At 38.8% G+C, this 17,145-nt stretch overlaps 2 protein-coding genes across 3 annotated transcripts in view; one reads left to right on the top strand and one right to left on the bottom strand.

Moving 5' to 3' along the window:
• The window catches only part of gpat2 (glycerol-3-phosphate acyltransferase 2, mitochondrial), a 122,543-nt gene extending 113,307 nt beyond the window's left edge, over nt 1-9,236 (top strand). The window contains exons 20-24 of the mRNA XM_061038616.1: nt 843-965; nt 4,798-4,918; nt 5,911-5,979; nt 6,306-6,361; nt 8,700-9,236. Of these exons, the coding sequence (XP_060894599.1) occupies nt 843-965; nt 4,798-4,918; nt 5,911-5,979; nt 6,306-6,361; nt 8,700-8,816 (486 nt within the window). The 3' untranslated portion in view covers nt 8,817-9,236. The remainder of the gene's footprint in view (nt 1-842; nt 966-4,797; nt 4,919-5,910; nt 5,980-6,305; nt 6,362-8,699) is intronic.
• A 1,968-nt stretch (nt 9,237-11,204) lies between these two features.
• Nucleotides 11,205-17,145, bottom strand: part of fahd2a (fumarylacetoacetate hydrolase domain containing 2A) — an 84,485-nt gene continuing 78,544 nt past the window's right edge. Inside the window, exons 2-9 of one of the 2 annotated variants that reach the window (XM_061038624.1) lie at nt 16,581-16,652; nt 15,594-15,865; nt 15,228-15,444; nt 13,665-13,724; nt 13,419-13,581; nt 12,590-12,698; nt 12,035-12,122; nt 11,205-11,772 (exon numbers count right to left, since the gene is read on the bottom strand). In XM_061038624.1, the coding sequence (XP_060894607.1) occupies nt 11,710-11,772; nt 12,035-12,122; nt 12,590-12,698; nt 13,419-13,581; nt 13,665-13,724; nt 15,228-15,444; nt 15,594-15,865 (972 nt within the window). In that variant the 5' untranslated portion in view covers nt 16,581-16,652 and the 3' untranslated portion in view covers nt 11,205-11,709. Of the gene's footprint in view, nt 11,773-12,034; nt 12,123-12,589; nt 12,699-13,418; nt 13,582-13,664; nt 13,725-15,227; nt 15,445-15,593; nt 15,866-16,580; nt 16,653-16,714; nt 16,946-17,145 lie in introns of those variants that run through there. The other variant, XM_061038623.1, reaches the window with a different exon arrangement.

The following is a 17,145-nucleotide window of genomic DNA, read 5'->3' as shown; positions in this document are numbered from 1 at the left end:
GCTACTTTCTCTTTTACATCTCTCGTTGCTTTTTAGATAAAGCCGTCAGCTTTATAAAAAAAGCAATAAAACCCAACACACACTACCTTATTATCACCAAACAGCAGACACACTTAAACAGAGGGAATATTACATTCATCATGCAAACAAAAAGTAACCAAATATAATGAATGAATTATGCAATTTAGCTTCTGATTTTTAACTAAGAGAGTTATGATACAAAAATCAGACATCAAACAAGTGAACATCTTAAGCCTCCGTTATGCTTTCTAAAATAATCACAATATTGTTCCTGGTTATCTTCAAGATATGCTACAAACATCATGAAATCACTTTACCTTTGGTGTTCTGTGTTACTACTCACAAACATTTGTATACATCACAGATAAGAAAGGTCTGGATTCCCCCTGCATCAATGAACGGTTAAAACAATACATACAAACATTGAAAAGCTTCTTCATGATAGTCGTGAGAATATTTATGATCCTTTTCAACGAGATTCACATTTAACAAGTTATTGTTTAGCATCATTAGTCATGATATCATTTGATCCTTTTATCTAATGCCAGTGTTCATAACTTGTTTAGCTCCTATTTAAAAAAAAAAAAAAACAGCCAATAAATAACTAAAGGTAAATGAATGGCGGTACTACAAGGTCAGTTGTGACAGAAATTCAGCCAATACATATAAAGTTTGTTTCCTTTTTAATTCAGTGTTAACTGTATGTTGTGTCTAGTAAGGAGTCAAATTAGATTTTGCCATTGTAATCTGTAATATTAACCTTGCCTGACAGAAAGACAAACAGTCATTTTGCTGACTGCTGTACCTGCCATCTTGTGCAGATTCCCCGGGAAGTTCCCATCTGTGATTTCTGGAAGAGGGAGGGTGCTCTGTCCTGGACCACCACGGACGACCCATATCACAGCGACTCTGACTGTGAGGAGCAGGACCTGCGTTCCTTCAAGGTACAGTAAAGCACAACTGTCTGGCTTCTAACATCACACTTTAAAGAAGCACCAGAGGTTATATGAAGGTGAATATGTTCCATGCTGGCCTGACCTCTAACGCATACATACCTACAGGGCATATACAAGAATAACAGCACATGAAAAAGAACTTTGAAGTTAGTAAATCTCCATTACAAAAGCTCCTTCCACCGTTGAGTTATCTAGTTAGAATTCCAATTAGCCGTATGTGTCAGCTTTAAAAGAAGCCCTACCTGTCATGATTGTTATATATGATTTGTCAAGTCAACAAAAGGCTGCTTACCACCTTCCAAAGGGACCAGACAGACAGGCCTCAAAGTGTAGCAGTCACAAACACTGCAAAGTGACTTTGAGGCCTTAAGAGTCCTGACTACACACATGAAACTCAACTAGATCAAGAAAGAAGGATGGACAAACAGCTCATTGATCAATCAATCATTAAAGAGCTCTTTTTGTCATTATCACTGAATCCAAATCCTTTGACAGGCCGTTCAATTCTGAGCATTTTTTTGCTTTCACAGAATATGACATGAAATGTTTCTCCACAAATCACTGAGCGTGATCAACACAAGGATCGCACTGCTTTTGTGGGCGCTAAGCCTGTGCAAACGAGAGAGAAAGATAGCATGGAACCCTAAAAGCACTCACAAAGGGTGAAATGTGCACAAACTTCGATACCAGTGTGTTAAAACGATACAATCTCCTCCCTTTTTTTAAATGATCTATAGTCTCCAAAAGTGTGGATGTTTTGAAGAAACTACAGATCTTCAGTCATGATTTAACCCAAAGATGCCCGGAGTAAGAGCAGGGGTGGTTGATCCAAATTCACAGACGACTCGACACAATATTCTTACCCTGGTTGTAAGATACACACACGTATATTTAAGTTCATTTGAAATGAATCAACTTTAGGTGTGTCCGTTTTCTCAGACACCTTGTGTTTTACATTGTATTGACAATAAAGTGCTTTAATATCCATCATAGATCAGGTTTGAAACCATTAGGCTGCCTCTGAATTATGTCATTTACTAATTGCTGTAGAGGAACACTTTCTCCGGATTCAGTAAATAATACAGAAACCTTCAAAAAAGACTTTCTTCTGCTGCCTGTGCTGCAAGCAGGTTGACTTTCTAACTTTCCCCACAGAAGAAGAGCCTCAATGTTGTTTTACATTTTTTAGTCTTTTCAAGTACTATCTTTTAACTTTCTCATTCCATTTTTCTCCGTCTTCTTCTCCCGCTGCACCTGCTCCGTCGCCCTAAGCTCTGCTGCTGAACAAGGATAGCAAACACCTCCATACCAAACAATGGAGGATGTTCCCAAACCTCCTCCTCCTCTGCTTGTTTTCAGTTAGCCTGACTATAGTAAATTCACTTCAGGTGGTCTCACAAAGAAGTCTGGCATGAATCCAGTCTTGTGGGGCTTATAGTACAGTAAGCTTTATTTTGTTTACTGACATGTAGACCTTTCTTTTTCAAAAGGCTGTTTTTGTTTTGTGTTTTTTTTTATGTTTAGTTATTTATTCATATAAATCCTCAGCGAGGCAAGCTCTATACGTTAACTTGGATATAGTTGTATATGAACCACAGTTAACGGCTGAAGTGTGAGACTTGTAAGTGAACGTCTGTGAGATTAGATCACATTTGATTAGATTGGATTAGATGTTTATTGCCATTTGCACAGGTACAGGACAGCAGAGGTACATCAGAATTTGTTGTGCATTTCTCCCAGAGTCAGCTCTACAAACAAGGTAAAGTTATATTTAAGCCCTTTGCAAATAACTTCATCCAGAGCCTAACAACCCCGGGAGAGTCTCTCTGTATTTTGCAGTGAGTTATTCAATCTAATGGTTTCAGCAATACGTCCATGCTGGCTCACTGGTGTGATGCCTTTTACATCGACCAGCAACGATTGTTTGTCAGAGCTGAAGGGGGGAGGATCTATAGGTACATATTGAAGCGTTAGTAACTCGTATATTGGGAAATACACTTAAAAGTGTTAGAAGAAAAGTTTGTAAAGCATTACTTAAAAAAGAAACTCCGTGTCCTGAGAAAGGACTACAGTTTAAATGGGGAGGGGGGGGACACAGAAGACAAACACAACTCACTCTTGGTGTGGCCTTTCTATCAGAAAAGTCGAAAACGTCTTCCTCTCAATTATTATTTCCTATCCTCCAACACCCATACCTATTCATCTGACGCTCTGAAGTGAGCTGTATATTTATGTTTATATTTTTACCTTCAGAAATGTTTGTCATAGTTTGTACCTGCACATTTAGACTGACAGAAGGACATATTTTTAAAAGCTGAGACCTCTGCAGCATTGTTTTCAGGTGCTGATACTTTGCCCTTTTGAAAAATGTGCTGTTTTTTTACTCCTCTAGTGACCCCAGAATTTTTTTTTATACTTTCCCTTTTCATTGAAGTTCCTTTAGTTCTCCTCATTTACATAATGATTGTTAAAACACAGACTGAATCAGCCTCCTTGACCACATAGCAACTGCTCAAAGGAAAAAAAGGTCACAGTGAAAAAAGTGCAAAATTTCCCTCCATTGTTAGTATGTGTGTTTCTTTAACTTCATTTTGTGGAATCTTTTTAGGGAGAACAAGAAATCAGCTGAGGGAAAAAAAGAGTCCTTACACTTTCTTTGTGCAGTCTGTCCAGTGTACTTTACTGGTGTGAGCAGCTGGATTTAAATAATGGTCTTGTATGGTTTGGTAATGATTTATGATGAATTAATGATAGACACTGCAGAACTATTTATAATAACATTTCTAAATGAAAATGGTTTTAAGGGACAGTGCTCATTGATCAACATTACTGTAAATTCTCCAGTGTTAGTGCCGTTGTGTTAACTCTCAACTGTTGTCCCTGGCACAAATGTTAAATTAGCCACTTAAAAGCACATCATGTATAATTAGAATAACAGAAAGCAAAACATGAAGCAGCTGTAGATGATTAAAGAGCTAATGCAGCTTCTTGCAAAGTGGGACATGTACAAATGCTGCCAATTTATACATAACAATGTAAAGCAGAGTGAGAGAGCACAGGCAGGCAGAGCACGGCAACATGAAACACATTATGTAACAGAAGACAGAGGCGAGAGAAAAAACAAGAAGGGACTCAATCTGACAAACACAACAAGACAAGAAAAACACGACAAAGAAAGCAGGCAGTGATTAAGTTTCAGGATTTTATGCAAATGAGTCACCAAATCATATATTGATTAAATAATGTTGTAAAACTGAGAAAAGATTTCTTTTTTGTGCTTGAAGGTGCGAGGTTACGTTTATTTATCATTGAAAATACAAAGCCCCATCATCAACAATCAACACTGATTTCAGGGCACAGAAAAGTAAACGACCGTTAAATATAACTGTAAATACAATTTGTTTTCCTAAAGAGAGAAAAGGTGAAAGCAAAATAAATTACCAGTGTATTCACATTCTACTCGAGTGAAGACTAAACTCTCTTGGCACTAATGTACGTTGTGGCAGTTCATTGTGTAATTGTGACTTACAGGTTTAAGTTTACATTGAGAGAAACAGAAACAAAACAAGACAAAACTTAGCCAGCTCTGGGATTTCAACCATGGGACAACCATCCAATTGTTTTTGCAATTCTTTATTTTTTTTTTTTACATTTTGCTGCTGTTTTTTTCTGTAATCCGTTCTGTGTTCAAACTTCCTGTCACTTCTCAACATGTGCTCATTGTAGCAGAAAATGTTTTTTTTCCTTCCCTGCTCCCTCCTCCTCCTCCTCTTATCGTTTAACCCTCTCTGACCCCTTTGGTCTCGGTCTACTCTTCCAGATAAGCCAGCCGAGTCAGTGTCCAGAGATGCTCTTCTTCCTCTGCAGCATGCTGGCTGGTCATCTGAGAGCGTTGTGCTGGGCGATCACAGGGCTGGATCTTCTGCACACACCTCTGCCGGGTATTATGTTCTGAATGTTTCAGGAGACAGTTTGGTGGTAACTTGATGAGACCTGTCTTTTCTTATCTTAAGTTTCAAGGAGAGTCTGGACTGAAAGACAAACTGTACATCTTACTCAAATCACTGAGTGATATTTGCTAACTGAAAAGACAGAAGAAAAAAAAAATATTGAACCACATGTTGTTGATTTAGATCTGTTGAGATATTTTAAGATAAGCTACAGACCCACTTGTTTACTGTTGCATTATGGGTCTTGAGTTGTCTGTTTCCCTGATATTCTGTCTTACAGTCTTAGTGTGTTTTTTAGTGAAGACGCTTCAATATAAATGTATTATTAGCTTTACCTAATAGCAAGGAACCACTATAGCTCAGTCACGTTTGTCTCAAGAAGTCAAAAATAAATGCTGATGATTTGTGTTGTAGTGAAGACCACACTAACCGAGACCAAGACATACCTGAGACTAGAGTGCTTCAAGACAAGTCAAGACCAAGACATTTAGGGAACAACACCAAGTCCAAAGACCAAGACCATAAATATCACAGAAAAATCATCATCTCTTGTGCAGCAGGTGTGTCACTCACTTAGACCTTAACAGTTATTCATTCTTTTAGAAAGGGGCGTTTTTCTTGTAATCACAGTAATGACGTGGAAAAATAGCCAAAAAAAATATCAGTGGGGGTCTTGACAGGTCTTGATTTAAAATCCAGAGTCCGCTCAGTCTGAGACAGAGTAAAAATGCTTTAGATTAGGAGACGAGACCTTAAAAAAGTGGTCCAGAGACCGGTCTGGAGACCAAGATGATTTAGAGGACCACAACACGGCTGATGATGTTCATGTCATTTGTGGTGACCAACTGTGATGCTCACAAGTCATAAATACACACTATGCTAGCATGTCACTGAGCCATGAAAAGTCCCCATACTATCTCAGCAGACTCTCCTCTCTTTGCTTCGGCTGCAATAATTGGCTGTATTTGTCTTTCCTGCTGCAGAAGCAGAGTTTGTGGCTCAGGTGCACAACTATCTTTTTGAGACGGCAAATGAGAGGAAGCAGAACTACGGTGAGCTCAACCTCACATAAACCCTCACTGAACACACAGATGCACACACAGAGCTGTTCTGTTTCTTTTACCTTAGAAACTTTAAAGGCCTTTTCCTACTGATTAACACAGCAGCTCTACCACTCACATCACATGCTCTCCTCTTCTTTAAAACACATAAGACAATCAAAAAACTACCCAAATGAAAACCTTCAATAACACACAGTCAAATACATTCTGTCAATCCCACTAGTAGTGGCTTTGTTCTGTTATCCCGACCTGGTTTTCTATATTGGATATCTGTCTGTTCTTTTGATTAATGTGAGCCTTTGTGCCGTATCTCACAGAGAGCTGCTCAGAGGAGGCTGCACACACTGCAGTTAGAACACTAATAGACCTGGGGGTGAGTGACAGCCTTTTTGTGAGAATGTGTGTGTCTTTCTAAATCTGTCTGTCTATGGAGAATTAAAGCTCATCCCAGGACTGAAATTTAAACACGGTCCAACTCCCCAAAAGTTCTGTGTTAACATGAGTCTGTTCCCAGGTCAGCCTAAATCCAACTGGAATCCCAAAATCACTCAGAAGCGGCAACCTGCTGGCATCGTTTTTCAACAATTACTTTGAGCCCTAGGCTCAGCAGTAGTGGAATCCAAACTGATTCAGATTCAACGAGAGAAACTGAGCCAGCCATATCCAATCAGGATTGAGGCAGAAATGTCAATCTGTAAAAGAAACTCAAAGGACCCAGGACACCAGTGATTTTAAATTAAACATTTGAGAGAGAGTTTGAGAGAGAAAGTGATTTTTATTTTATATTCTGATCTTAAAAACAACAAATAGGCTGTGCTAGAGAAGCACATTGTTGCCTAAATCCACTTTACATTAGTTGATCAAAAAAGCAATCTGTGCCGGATCACAGAGACTTCACCCTGATGCAGCACCTCACAGCCCAACACACACATTCACTGTAGTAAGGAGCGGTCAACAGAAGATAATGGACTTGAAGTGTGGACTTTGTTTATCACAAAACAATCCATCAGAGTAAGGAGCTCAACAGCCTAAAGATTATTGAATTTGTAGTTTTTGTTAGATCCTATTTCTGAATGAGAGTGCCTTTTAAGAACCCTGAAAACAGCCCAGAAATATAATTCTCTTCCACATAACTTTACATAAAGCTGGATGAATAACGGTAGGAAGGTGTTCTCCTGGTCTGCATCAAACCTACATTCATCAGATATCCTCATAGTGATGCTATGTGCTGGATGGTATGCACCTTTCAGCAACACCTGAACTTGCTCATAAGAAGGGTTCCTTTAGAAATATGTTGAAAGTCTAATATTTTAATTATACTATATAGTATGTATAATGTATCTCTGATGTTAGAGGTGGGGGGGAAATCAAATTTATTTAAAAAACATATCTTATCTTCTGAAGTTTTCAATAGATTCATAACTTCCAAACATGTATTTTTTGGCTGATCAGTCATTCCTTGCTAAGTGCTAATGCTAGCTCTTTAACTCGGTAGAAAGCCAAATGGAGCAGCAAGAAATTCAGCCAGTCTCACAGATTCTGAAGTATATACTAATTCAAAAATAGACTTTGAATCACGAGTCAAGAATAATTTTGAAACGAAAACTGATTCTGAATCGAATTGTGACCCTGAGAATCGTAATTGAAATCGAATCATGAGACACCCAAAGATTCCCTATCTGATGTTCAAATAGGTGGCAATTTTGAAGAAATAGAAAAAAAGTAGATTCATTAGTTGATATTTGTTTGAATATTCCTCAGTCATTTTTTATCAGTTTTATGCTACTAAATAGTCCACTCAGGTTTATTTAACCGAGGATTTAAACTTGAATTTAGAAAACACACGAACACGTAAACTGAAAACGACAGCAAAAAAAAAAAGGCCAACGTAGTCCGTTTTCAACCTGTCTAAGAGGGAAAGAGAAACACACCTGTTCTAGTCTAAAATATACGGCACTCCTAACTCTGGAGCCGTCTGATTCTTCTATAACGAAATAAATCAGTGCAGAACATTGTTGGTTAGAAGCGCTGCGTGGGTCCTCAATCAGGCTGAACTGCAATATATAATATAAATTAGTGTTTGGACACAATTTCCTGCTCTTACATTTTACCACTCAGCCTTTAAACTCAGTAAAGTCGACAGTATCTGCACCCATCAGTCTCCTCATCAGTCTGTGTGTTGGGAATCACTGCCTTTTTAAAAATAGAGCAGCATTGACCTATAAATTGGCCAAGATCTCGGGCGGTGGTTATTAGGTTTTCTTATCAAGGTTATCAGTCTGAAACGGTTGTCATCCTGCTCGTCTTTAGGAGTTGATGGCTTAATAAACTCCTGAGTGTAAAGGCAGCTTGATTTCTAAGATCTACAGGTCAGAACAAAGATGAAATGTGCTTTAAGTGTTTATATAACTGTGCTCAGTCTGAAGTTTGGCTGCCTCATTATGTCAGACCTTGCTGCAGGATCAGTGTTTTTTTATGTTACTTCTTTAGTTTTGTTTATCTTTTTTCATTTTTGAAGTGTTTTTGTCTCAAGATGTCTTATTATTATCTGTTATTTCATCAGTGTGCGGTCTCTTTTTTTGGCCTTGTGCAGAAAACAAGCACTAAAGACAAGGAAAGCTCTGCACTTACTGCCTTTAAAGGAAGGTTACTGAATAAAGAGCATTGTTGAGAGGTGCGTCCTGACAGCACTGTGTTTATGTTTACTTCAGGTCCTTTCAGAGGAGCGTCAGGAAGGAGGCGTCTTCCTCAGTATCACTGCTTTGTTCCAGTTGTCAGAGAACAGGCAGAAAGTGCACGGCTTCATCTCACAGTACCTCTACAATTAATTTGTTTAACCGAGCAGCATGACTCGATGCCTCTGCTCCGTTTTATCATAGTAGTCTGACCTCATCCATGTTCGTGTCAGAGAGACTCGTGTTCGATGTTAAAAAAAGATGCATGCTGAGTCGTAGACGCTCGTGCCTTTAGGTTAATTGCATTTTGATTTTTCGGTGATGAGACATTGATTTTAAGTTTATCTTTAGCAATAGCATTAGCATAAAGCCACAGGAGACAAGGATTATGAAGTCCCTGTAATCAGTGCGAGGATTCTGCTTGTACAGATTGTGTTTCGACCATGTTTATGTTGTCACGAAGGCCAAGAAGTCATGTTTGTCAACAGTAAGCTTAAGAGTCTTTTTTTGTTACGTTGATCAGTAAAAGTTAACAGATGTTTATACTGATATTAAAATAATCTGCTCCTTTCATCATCTAGTGGACTTGTGCTTGTGTAAAATTGGCTCTTTATACTCAGACAATGGAGGTTCACATCAGTATTTTATGCTCTCTCTCTCTCTCTCTCTCTCTCTCTCTCTCTCTCTCACAGATCTAATCTCTTCCACCCAGCTCATTGCTTTGCTCCTAAATGTAAATCTTTCCGTGCTGACTCAGACCTCAGGAGAATCTGTATGTGCAACCTTCTGACACTGAGATGCAGAGAAAAATCGATGCCTAGTAAGGGCTTTTTTTCTGGTTAGCATTGATAATTTGAAATTTAAACGCTCTCTTTGTGCAGTCCAGATTCAGCACGGCTGGACCTTTTTCTTTAACCTCTGACTACATACCAAAGCTGTAGTTCATCAGCGCTCTGTAAACATGAAACTCTACTGCCACCCTGTGTTAAACAGAGTGTACTGTGACTGCCTGACTGTATTTTATTTATGTTGTTTATTGAACAATATACATAGAGTAACATCAGTGCTGCAACATTTCACCATGCACAGTCCCAGACGCACTGTTCTTGGTGATCAGAGCCAAATGCTCATTTACAACACGTGCCCACGGGAGGCTTTTAGAAATAACAGATAGAAATAAAAAAGAGAAGAAAATCTAAACAGTGCAGTTAAGAATGCAAAACAGATTAAAAAAAAAAAAAACCAATTTCTATTAGAAGGTTGTATAAATATACTACAGACATTTGTGAGCTTGTGTTTTACGTTTGGGAACAATGTTGTTTCTCCTTTAGCCCTGATTTAATAGGGTTGTTAAAAACTGTTCAAACATTCTCCGTTCAGTCGGTAGACTATTCCTGAGTTTAGCTCTCACTGGAGCCTAAAACATAAGAAGCATAAAACTTATTTTCAGACGGTTTAGAGAAAGTGTTTTCACAGAAGAGAAGTGAGAGGATTCTTTACTCAGAGGAGACATTCCTGGATTTAACATGTTAATGAACACCAGTCCCTAACTGCACCGCACAAAGGAAACGGGCTAGGACTAATCAGTGCAGATTTGTGTCATCATAATTAATCAGTGTATTGATGTTTTGTGTGTTTTCTAAACACTGAGACATTATACTGAAAACATGTTTCTGTTTCAACGTCTCCACTGTTCCTAAACCAAAACAGAACTTTAGAAACACTAAACTGAAAGTGAATGCAGCATATAACAGCAGAGCTCTAATCAATCCTTCTTAAACATTCCTCACTGTTTAAACTGTGAAGTAATTACTGTATTTCTTCCCCTCTCTTTACTTGAATATGAGGGTAGACTAAATATTTCGGAACACCATTTCTCATTTTAACACAGCACACTCCAGCAGCACCATAAACAATAACCTCCATTGAATCAACACTTCTTAAATACGTTTCAACATAAGTGCACATTACAACCCTCATTCATGAAGGAATACCTCAGAACAGTTGTATTAGACTGCATTGTGTTCATCTTAAAGGGTTAAGGGCCTTTCAGATAGGACGCAGTGTGCATCCTATCTGAAAGGTTTAGTGTTGTGTTTGTTTCCAAAATATGCAAAAATTATCTTTTTTTCTCTTAAAGGGTAAAATTAAATCTGCTTGTGGGGGGCGAAGTGATTTCATTTTGTGATTCAAATTAACTTATTCAAAGAATTCCTTTGAATATAAAGTACCCGATTGACCTTAGACATTTATTCTGCTCTATTCTGTGAAAAAAAATCACGTCAAGCAATGCCATGTTCAATCTAATTGTTTCACACATTAAATTGCTCAATGGTCAAACCATAATTCACATCATCCTCCTACTGCAGAATGGAAAAGGCTCCGTTTGGTTCTGCAGTTTTATAAAAGCCGTCTCTCTCAGTTGAAAGATTCCCCACCTTCACAGGGACGCAAATGACGCAAACAGCTCACATGAATCAAGCCAAAATCCAATTAATAAAGCAGAATTTTCTCCCAGGACAAAAAAGAGACCAATTCTGATGACGCCACATTTTCTATTTAATGAATTCTTATTATCGCCGGGGATCTACTCATTTTCTGATGAGAGGTGGCAGTTTAAATCATCTGAACTGGTAGAGCATTAATCTGAGAATCTTAAACATTTTTATTTAGTACATGTAAAAAAAGGGTTAGGGGCTTCACAGCACCCTGCTGTATGGCATGAGTAGGTGGCTTCTGATCAGGGTGTATTTTTAAATCTGGCGATGACTCAGTAAACAGGGCTGAGCAGCACAAACAACACATTGAGTCACACAATTACACTGTTTTATGGAGTACTTCCACCATGTTTTCTACGCCCTGATTGTCATTAAGAAAACTTTTGTCACGGATCAAATATTTTAATACATTTGCCGCTGGTTTTCACAAATTCTGTCAGGAAACAAGAGACGAATCATCTGGGCAGCGGTGTGAAGCAGCAGTCGATCAGTGGTGCAGTTTGATTAATCCTGAACGGTCTGTTGGTGTTTTTCAGCAGCAGCAGAGTTTAGACCACTTTGTTGATGATGGATCCTATCCGGTCTATTTGGCACTCCACAACATCTCCCTTCTGTAAGACAACGTCAAAGCATTAATTAAAATACAATATCTTATAGAAGTTTAAAAAGTAGTATAGACACTAAATATCTTAACTTCTATTGAAGTGAACCTATTTCCTGCTTTCTAAAAACATACTATAAATAGTCCTAAAACGGAGACATACAATCCTTAGATTACATTTTGTAGCTAAAGTAAAGTGTTGATTTTACAACTACAGACGTAAGAACTCGGGCACACTCGTTCTTCTGTCTTAGTTTCATGGCTGAAGTTACCTTGAGGAAGACCGGTGGCTTTCTGAACACGCCCACGCCCGGGGGCGTCCCGGTCAGAAACACATCACCTGGAGTCAATGTCACAAACCTGACAGGAATCAAACACAGGTTTAGGAGCAGGAAACAGCATGTGCCCTTCAGCAATAACATAATGATCAGCACTTCATATTAATGACTGTGAAAGTGATGGTTATGTAAGATAATTGTCATAACTAGATGAGGGGATAAGATGATTTAATGTCCGACAATTTCAGATAAGATCAGAGGGAGCTGCAGTAGATCCGGGTACTTCAGGGTAAGAGTTCCAGCCCCTGGAGTGCTGGTTAAGTTTTTGCTGAGGCGTGTAATATCGCCCAAGTGGTCATTTTCTTCCACAGTGCTCCTTTTGAAGACTCTGTTTGACACAATTTGATTTGCGTCATTTCTTAAATGGGAACTTGAGAGCAAATGAAGCAGAAAAATGTACACGTCCTCTACACATAATGAGAGAAAACTGTCTTTGTGAAGTAAAGACACCATCCATGTGAGCAGAATCTGTGCACTGAGTGGACTTGCTTTGAAACCCAGGCGACCAGCGCCTCCGTTTTGAAGATCATCTGGTCCGTGTTGCTGCTCTGGACAGTGTCTCCGTTAACCAGACAGCGGACGCCCAGGTTGTGAGGATCTGGAGTGAAACACACAACAGCACTGTTGATAATTCTGTCATTGACTCATACTTAGATATAAAATATATATATATATATATATATATATATATATATATACATGTTATAGTATATATTAATGTGTTTTCTTGCCTGTTGAGATAAGATCATTTTAGTGATTGTTGACTATCAGGATGTAAACATCTTTAAACTACATATGACACTGATGCAATTGCTGGTGTGAGATTTTAAATCATTAATTTAATTTCAAAGGTCTTTCATAAAGTTTGATGATACTGTTGTAGCAAATATTCAATTTTTACCTTAGTAACCATTTTAAATAAATAAAGTTTACATTTTTGTCATCGTTGTGTATATATTTTTTTAATTTAACAGTGTTAGGATTATTCATGCAGAACTGATTGTATAGTATCATAGTTCTATCATCAAGCCATGTGTGTAATCTGTCTAACATAAAGTAGCCTGTCTCTACACAGTCCTGTTAATCTTGAGTCTTCCAAACATTGGATCAATACCGCCGTGACACGGGAAAGGTATCACACCCACATGAATCAGCAATGCATTTAACCAAAGGTATTTGTTTTGACTTATTTATCATTATTACACTGCTGAGAAAAAAACAAGTTAACTAAATGTTTTAACCTACAGTTTATCTAATAGATTTTTATTTTTTATTTCTGCTTTTATTTGCTGCTTTGATTTGTATTTTCCCCTCTGACCTTTCACAGCGTCAGTGGTCACTAATGCAGGGCCAAGAGGACAGAAGCTGTCGAACGTCTTCCCCAGCAGCCACTGCTTCCCGTTGCGTTTCATCTGCCAGTCCCGCGCACTGACGTCATTGGCCACAGTGAACCCCGCCACATAGGAGAGAGCGTCTTCCTCCTGAACCACCAGAGGCGTAGACATGGTGGTGTCACAGAAGAGGACTAAAGTGTCATGGCCATCAGATCTAATGTAATGCTCACCTTGATGTGTTTTCCTCTTCGTCCAATCACAAAGGCCAGTTCCACCTCCCAGTCCACCTCCTGCAGACACGCAAAATAAAAAAATGAAGAGGAGATCGTCAAGAGGTACGACAGCAGTGTCCAAATACAAACTCTTACTGATTCATAAAGTTTTTATAGGGTGGCAAAGTAAGGTGTCATGTTTTAGTACTAATGCTCTTTATTGCACAAAGGACATAAATGCACTGACCACACATGTTTTTTAGTTGACGGTGAAAACAAGTCATAAGTGTTGGATGTGATGAAATTGAAGATGGAATTAATTGACTTTTTTTGAAGTATGATGGTGCCTTCAAACTAACACATAATGCTTCGAAAAATCGACATACTACTATTGAACGCAGTTTGTAGTATGTATTATTTTGCAGTATGCCAGACTCGTCTGAGCTGGTTTTCGGTCTTTGAATGAGGGAGTAAACAACAGCCTAACTGACAGCAAACGCAAGTTAAGGGTGTAGCACCCACTTACAAGTGATTCATGTTGATTCCACAAAGACAATTGATGGTATGTTTGTGTGGTTTGGTCTGATTTTGATTATTTCCCATTACGATGGCCGTTGCTGTCCCTGATGTTGATCTCTGACATGGCGCTTTGCATTGTTGGAAACATACGCGATGGAGACCGGTCTGATGCATGCTCTAGATATTTCATGAATCGGTACTACATCCGGCTATTTGTGGCATCTAGCATTTGTTCGCATGAGGCATTTTGGTCAAATCAGTACATACTACTGGTATAGTAGGCGGTTTGGAAAACAGACAGACATGTTTGATCTGAAAATGGAAGACAAGTGAAACATACATTTTTATTTCATATTAAATGTTGTGTTAGTAAGAATATATTTTACATCTTAACTGTTTTGTCAAAAAAAGAACTCGAGAGGTGACATGACACTCATCTAGTGTAAAACTTCTATTTATTAGTTTTCAATCAGGAAATTTACAACATTTAATTTGATTTTATCTCTAAATGTAATAATCTACACACAGTCTTTACATTATCTTACAAACTGCCGTCCACATTTCTCAAATTTAGCAAATCTGCTGGTTCAAGTTAAAATCCCAGAGTTAACCCATTTTCCTTTGGTCTTGGCCTAAACATTTCAGCTCAGTGTAAAGTTTTCTTTTTCACTAATGAAGACTGAAAACAAGAGACTTCAACTTTTAGATCTGAACAATTATCTCTGCTTTTATTCCATCGCATCCTGATTAACCGTCTTTTTTGTGTTCTGTCTGCATCTAGTCCAGAACGTTGGACCCTCATAGATCGCACAGTACACTGATGTAAGCCTACCTGACACCTGTTAATTATGATTGGTATAATTCACACCTGTCATAGATGCCATACATTCTAAAACCATGATGAGTCATTTGACTAGTGGGACAAGCATCAATTCTTCCTACAAAGAATCTCTCACAGTGTTTTAAATCTCCCTCTTTCACCCTTTATTTCTACATATAAGTCACCTCTTTTATTTTTCACTAGTAAAGTTATATAAATAAAGTTAGCGTCTTCGTTCTCACCTGGCTCTCTGAGGGCAGCAGAATGTCGTCATACGGCCCAGTGATGGCGCTGGGGAATTTGCTGAAGATGATCGGCTCTTTGGGGATGGGGGCGTTTTGCTCCAGACAGTGGTCTCTGTAGTTCATACCCACACACACCACCTTCTCTGGAGCCAACACAGGAGACAGCAGCTGGACGTCTGATCGCTCCACCACACACTGACCGGACGACAAGGCCCTGAGGAAGAGGAGGAGGAGGAGGAGAAAAACATGACAACTTGGGTTAGAAAGAAGGGATTCACTGAGTGATTTATGAAGACGATAAAAACAGATGAAGATCATTTAGGAAGACAGGAGATATCCAGTCATGACTACGTGTGTGTATACCTCTGTGCACACTGCAGACCCTCGTCTCCCAGCTCCAGCAGCGCTCTCATCGTTGAGGGCATTGAGGGGTCGAACGCCTTCAGATCCACCACGCCAAGCCCCTCACCGAGCTCCACCCCCACCCTGATGTTTCCTGCATCACCATGTCTTTGGAACTGCACCAGACGCATTGCTAAACCACTTACGCCTCGCTGCCTCTGCGGGTTGACTGGTGGCCTCTGACGGAATAAAGTCCTAACAGTAGAAAAGGATCGAAGGAGAAGAAGTCTCATCTGTTGCGGAGAAGAAGAAGAAGAAGGGCAGTGAAATATGTGGAGACGAGGAACGACAATAGATGACAATACTGTTTTTTTTAATGTACCCCACCTTGACCCTTTCCTCACATTTTGAGAAACAACATCAAAACTGACTGGCGCTTAAACACAAATTTAATAGCCTGTTAAGAGTTTTTAGTTCAAAATGGTAAAAAATACAAACAGAGCAAAGAAGCCAATCCTAACATAATCGATAGTGTATCAAGGGAAATGTTGGCAAATTTGTTTCATCAATACTAACCAAATATCAGTGATTGTGGTGCAGTTCACACATTTATTGGTTTATAATTTGGGCATTAGTCCTTTATAGTCAGGACCTGCACATGTCTTTCTTAGCAAAGAGGTAACTTCACACTTGCACATCTTGCAAAAACAAATGTGTAAAACTTAAGTCTAGCATGTTCCCATAATTAAAATAATATTTTTTAGTTTAACAACTAGTTTGGCAACTCTCCTAACTTTGAGTAAATGAGGGTCAAACTTCCATAATTATGCAACCACAGGTACAGTGGGAACAACAGAGAAACATGTAAATTGCACTCAAACTAATTTATCTGGAGAAGGCTGCATTCATCATTATCTATTCTACTATCACTTGATTACAGAGCTGTAAATTATAATCAGGGAAAGAGAAGCAAGAGGACAGCTGCAGTAGTTGATAACTTCTGCCTACCTGCAGCGCGAGCTGTAGCTGTGCAGTTCAACATTTACCTGAAACTAAAAGGTCATTTTACAGAGCAGTAACCTCAATACTCAGCTGTCTGGGTCTTTCTTGCCCTTTGTACCGCCTTTGGTTAATATACTCACGGCTTCTGTCATGCACAGAAAACACTTCTTCCGGTCAGAATCTGTAGTTCTAGACTGAGGCTAGTCCTGTCATAAAGGAGGTAAACTGTTCAAATTAAGCAAACGACTGGACACAGACAGGAGTGTTATGGTATCATTTAAAATTCAAACATCCTTTTGCTGTTCCTACACCATAGACTGTAAATATTAAGTTTTACACTCGTCTTGATGAAGATTTCGCCATTTTTTATCACCTCTAAAAACTACATATCCCAACTGAAAATAGGAATGTGCCTTTACGTGCAGTAGAAACTTTGACATTTTAACTAAATTCACACAACTGTCGACCTAAATCGCAAATTTCTCTTTTTAAAAACTAGATTCATACTGCAACGTTTGTAGCATGAATAATTACCACTTAACATCGCAAAGGGTCGCTTTAGAGGACAAAA

This window comes from Labrus mixtus, chromosome 5, assembly GCF_963584025.1.
Source record: "Labrus mixtus chromosome 5, fLabMix1.1, whole genome shotgun sequence".
Classification (NCBI taxonomy): Eukaryota; Metazoa; Chordata; class Actinopteri; order Labriformes; family Labridae; genus Labrus; species Labrus mixtus.
Note: the sequence above shows the minus strand (reverse complement) of the source record. Positions and strands in the feature narration are given on the sequence as shown.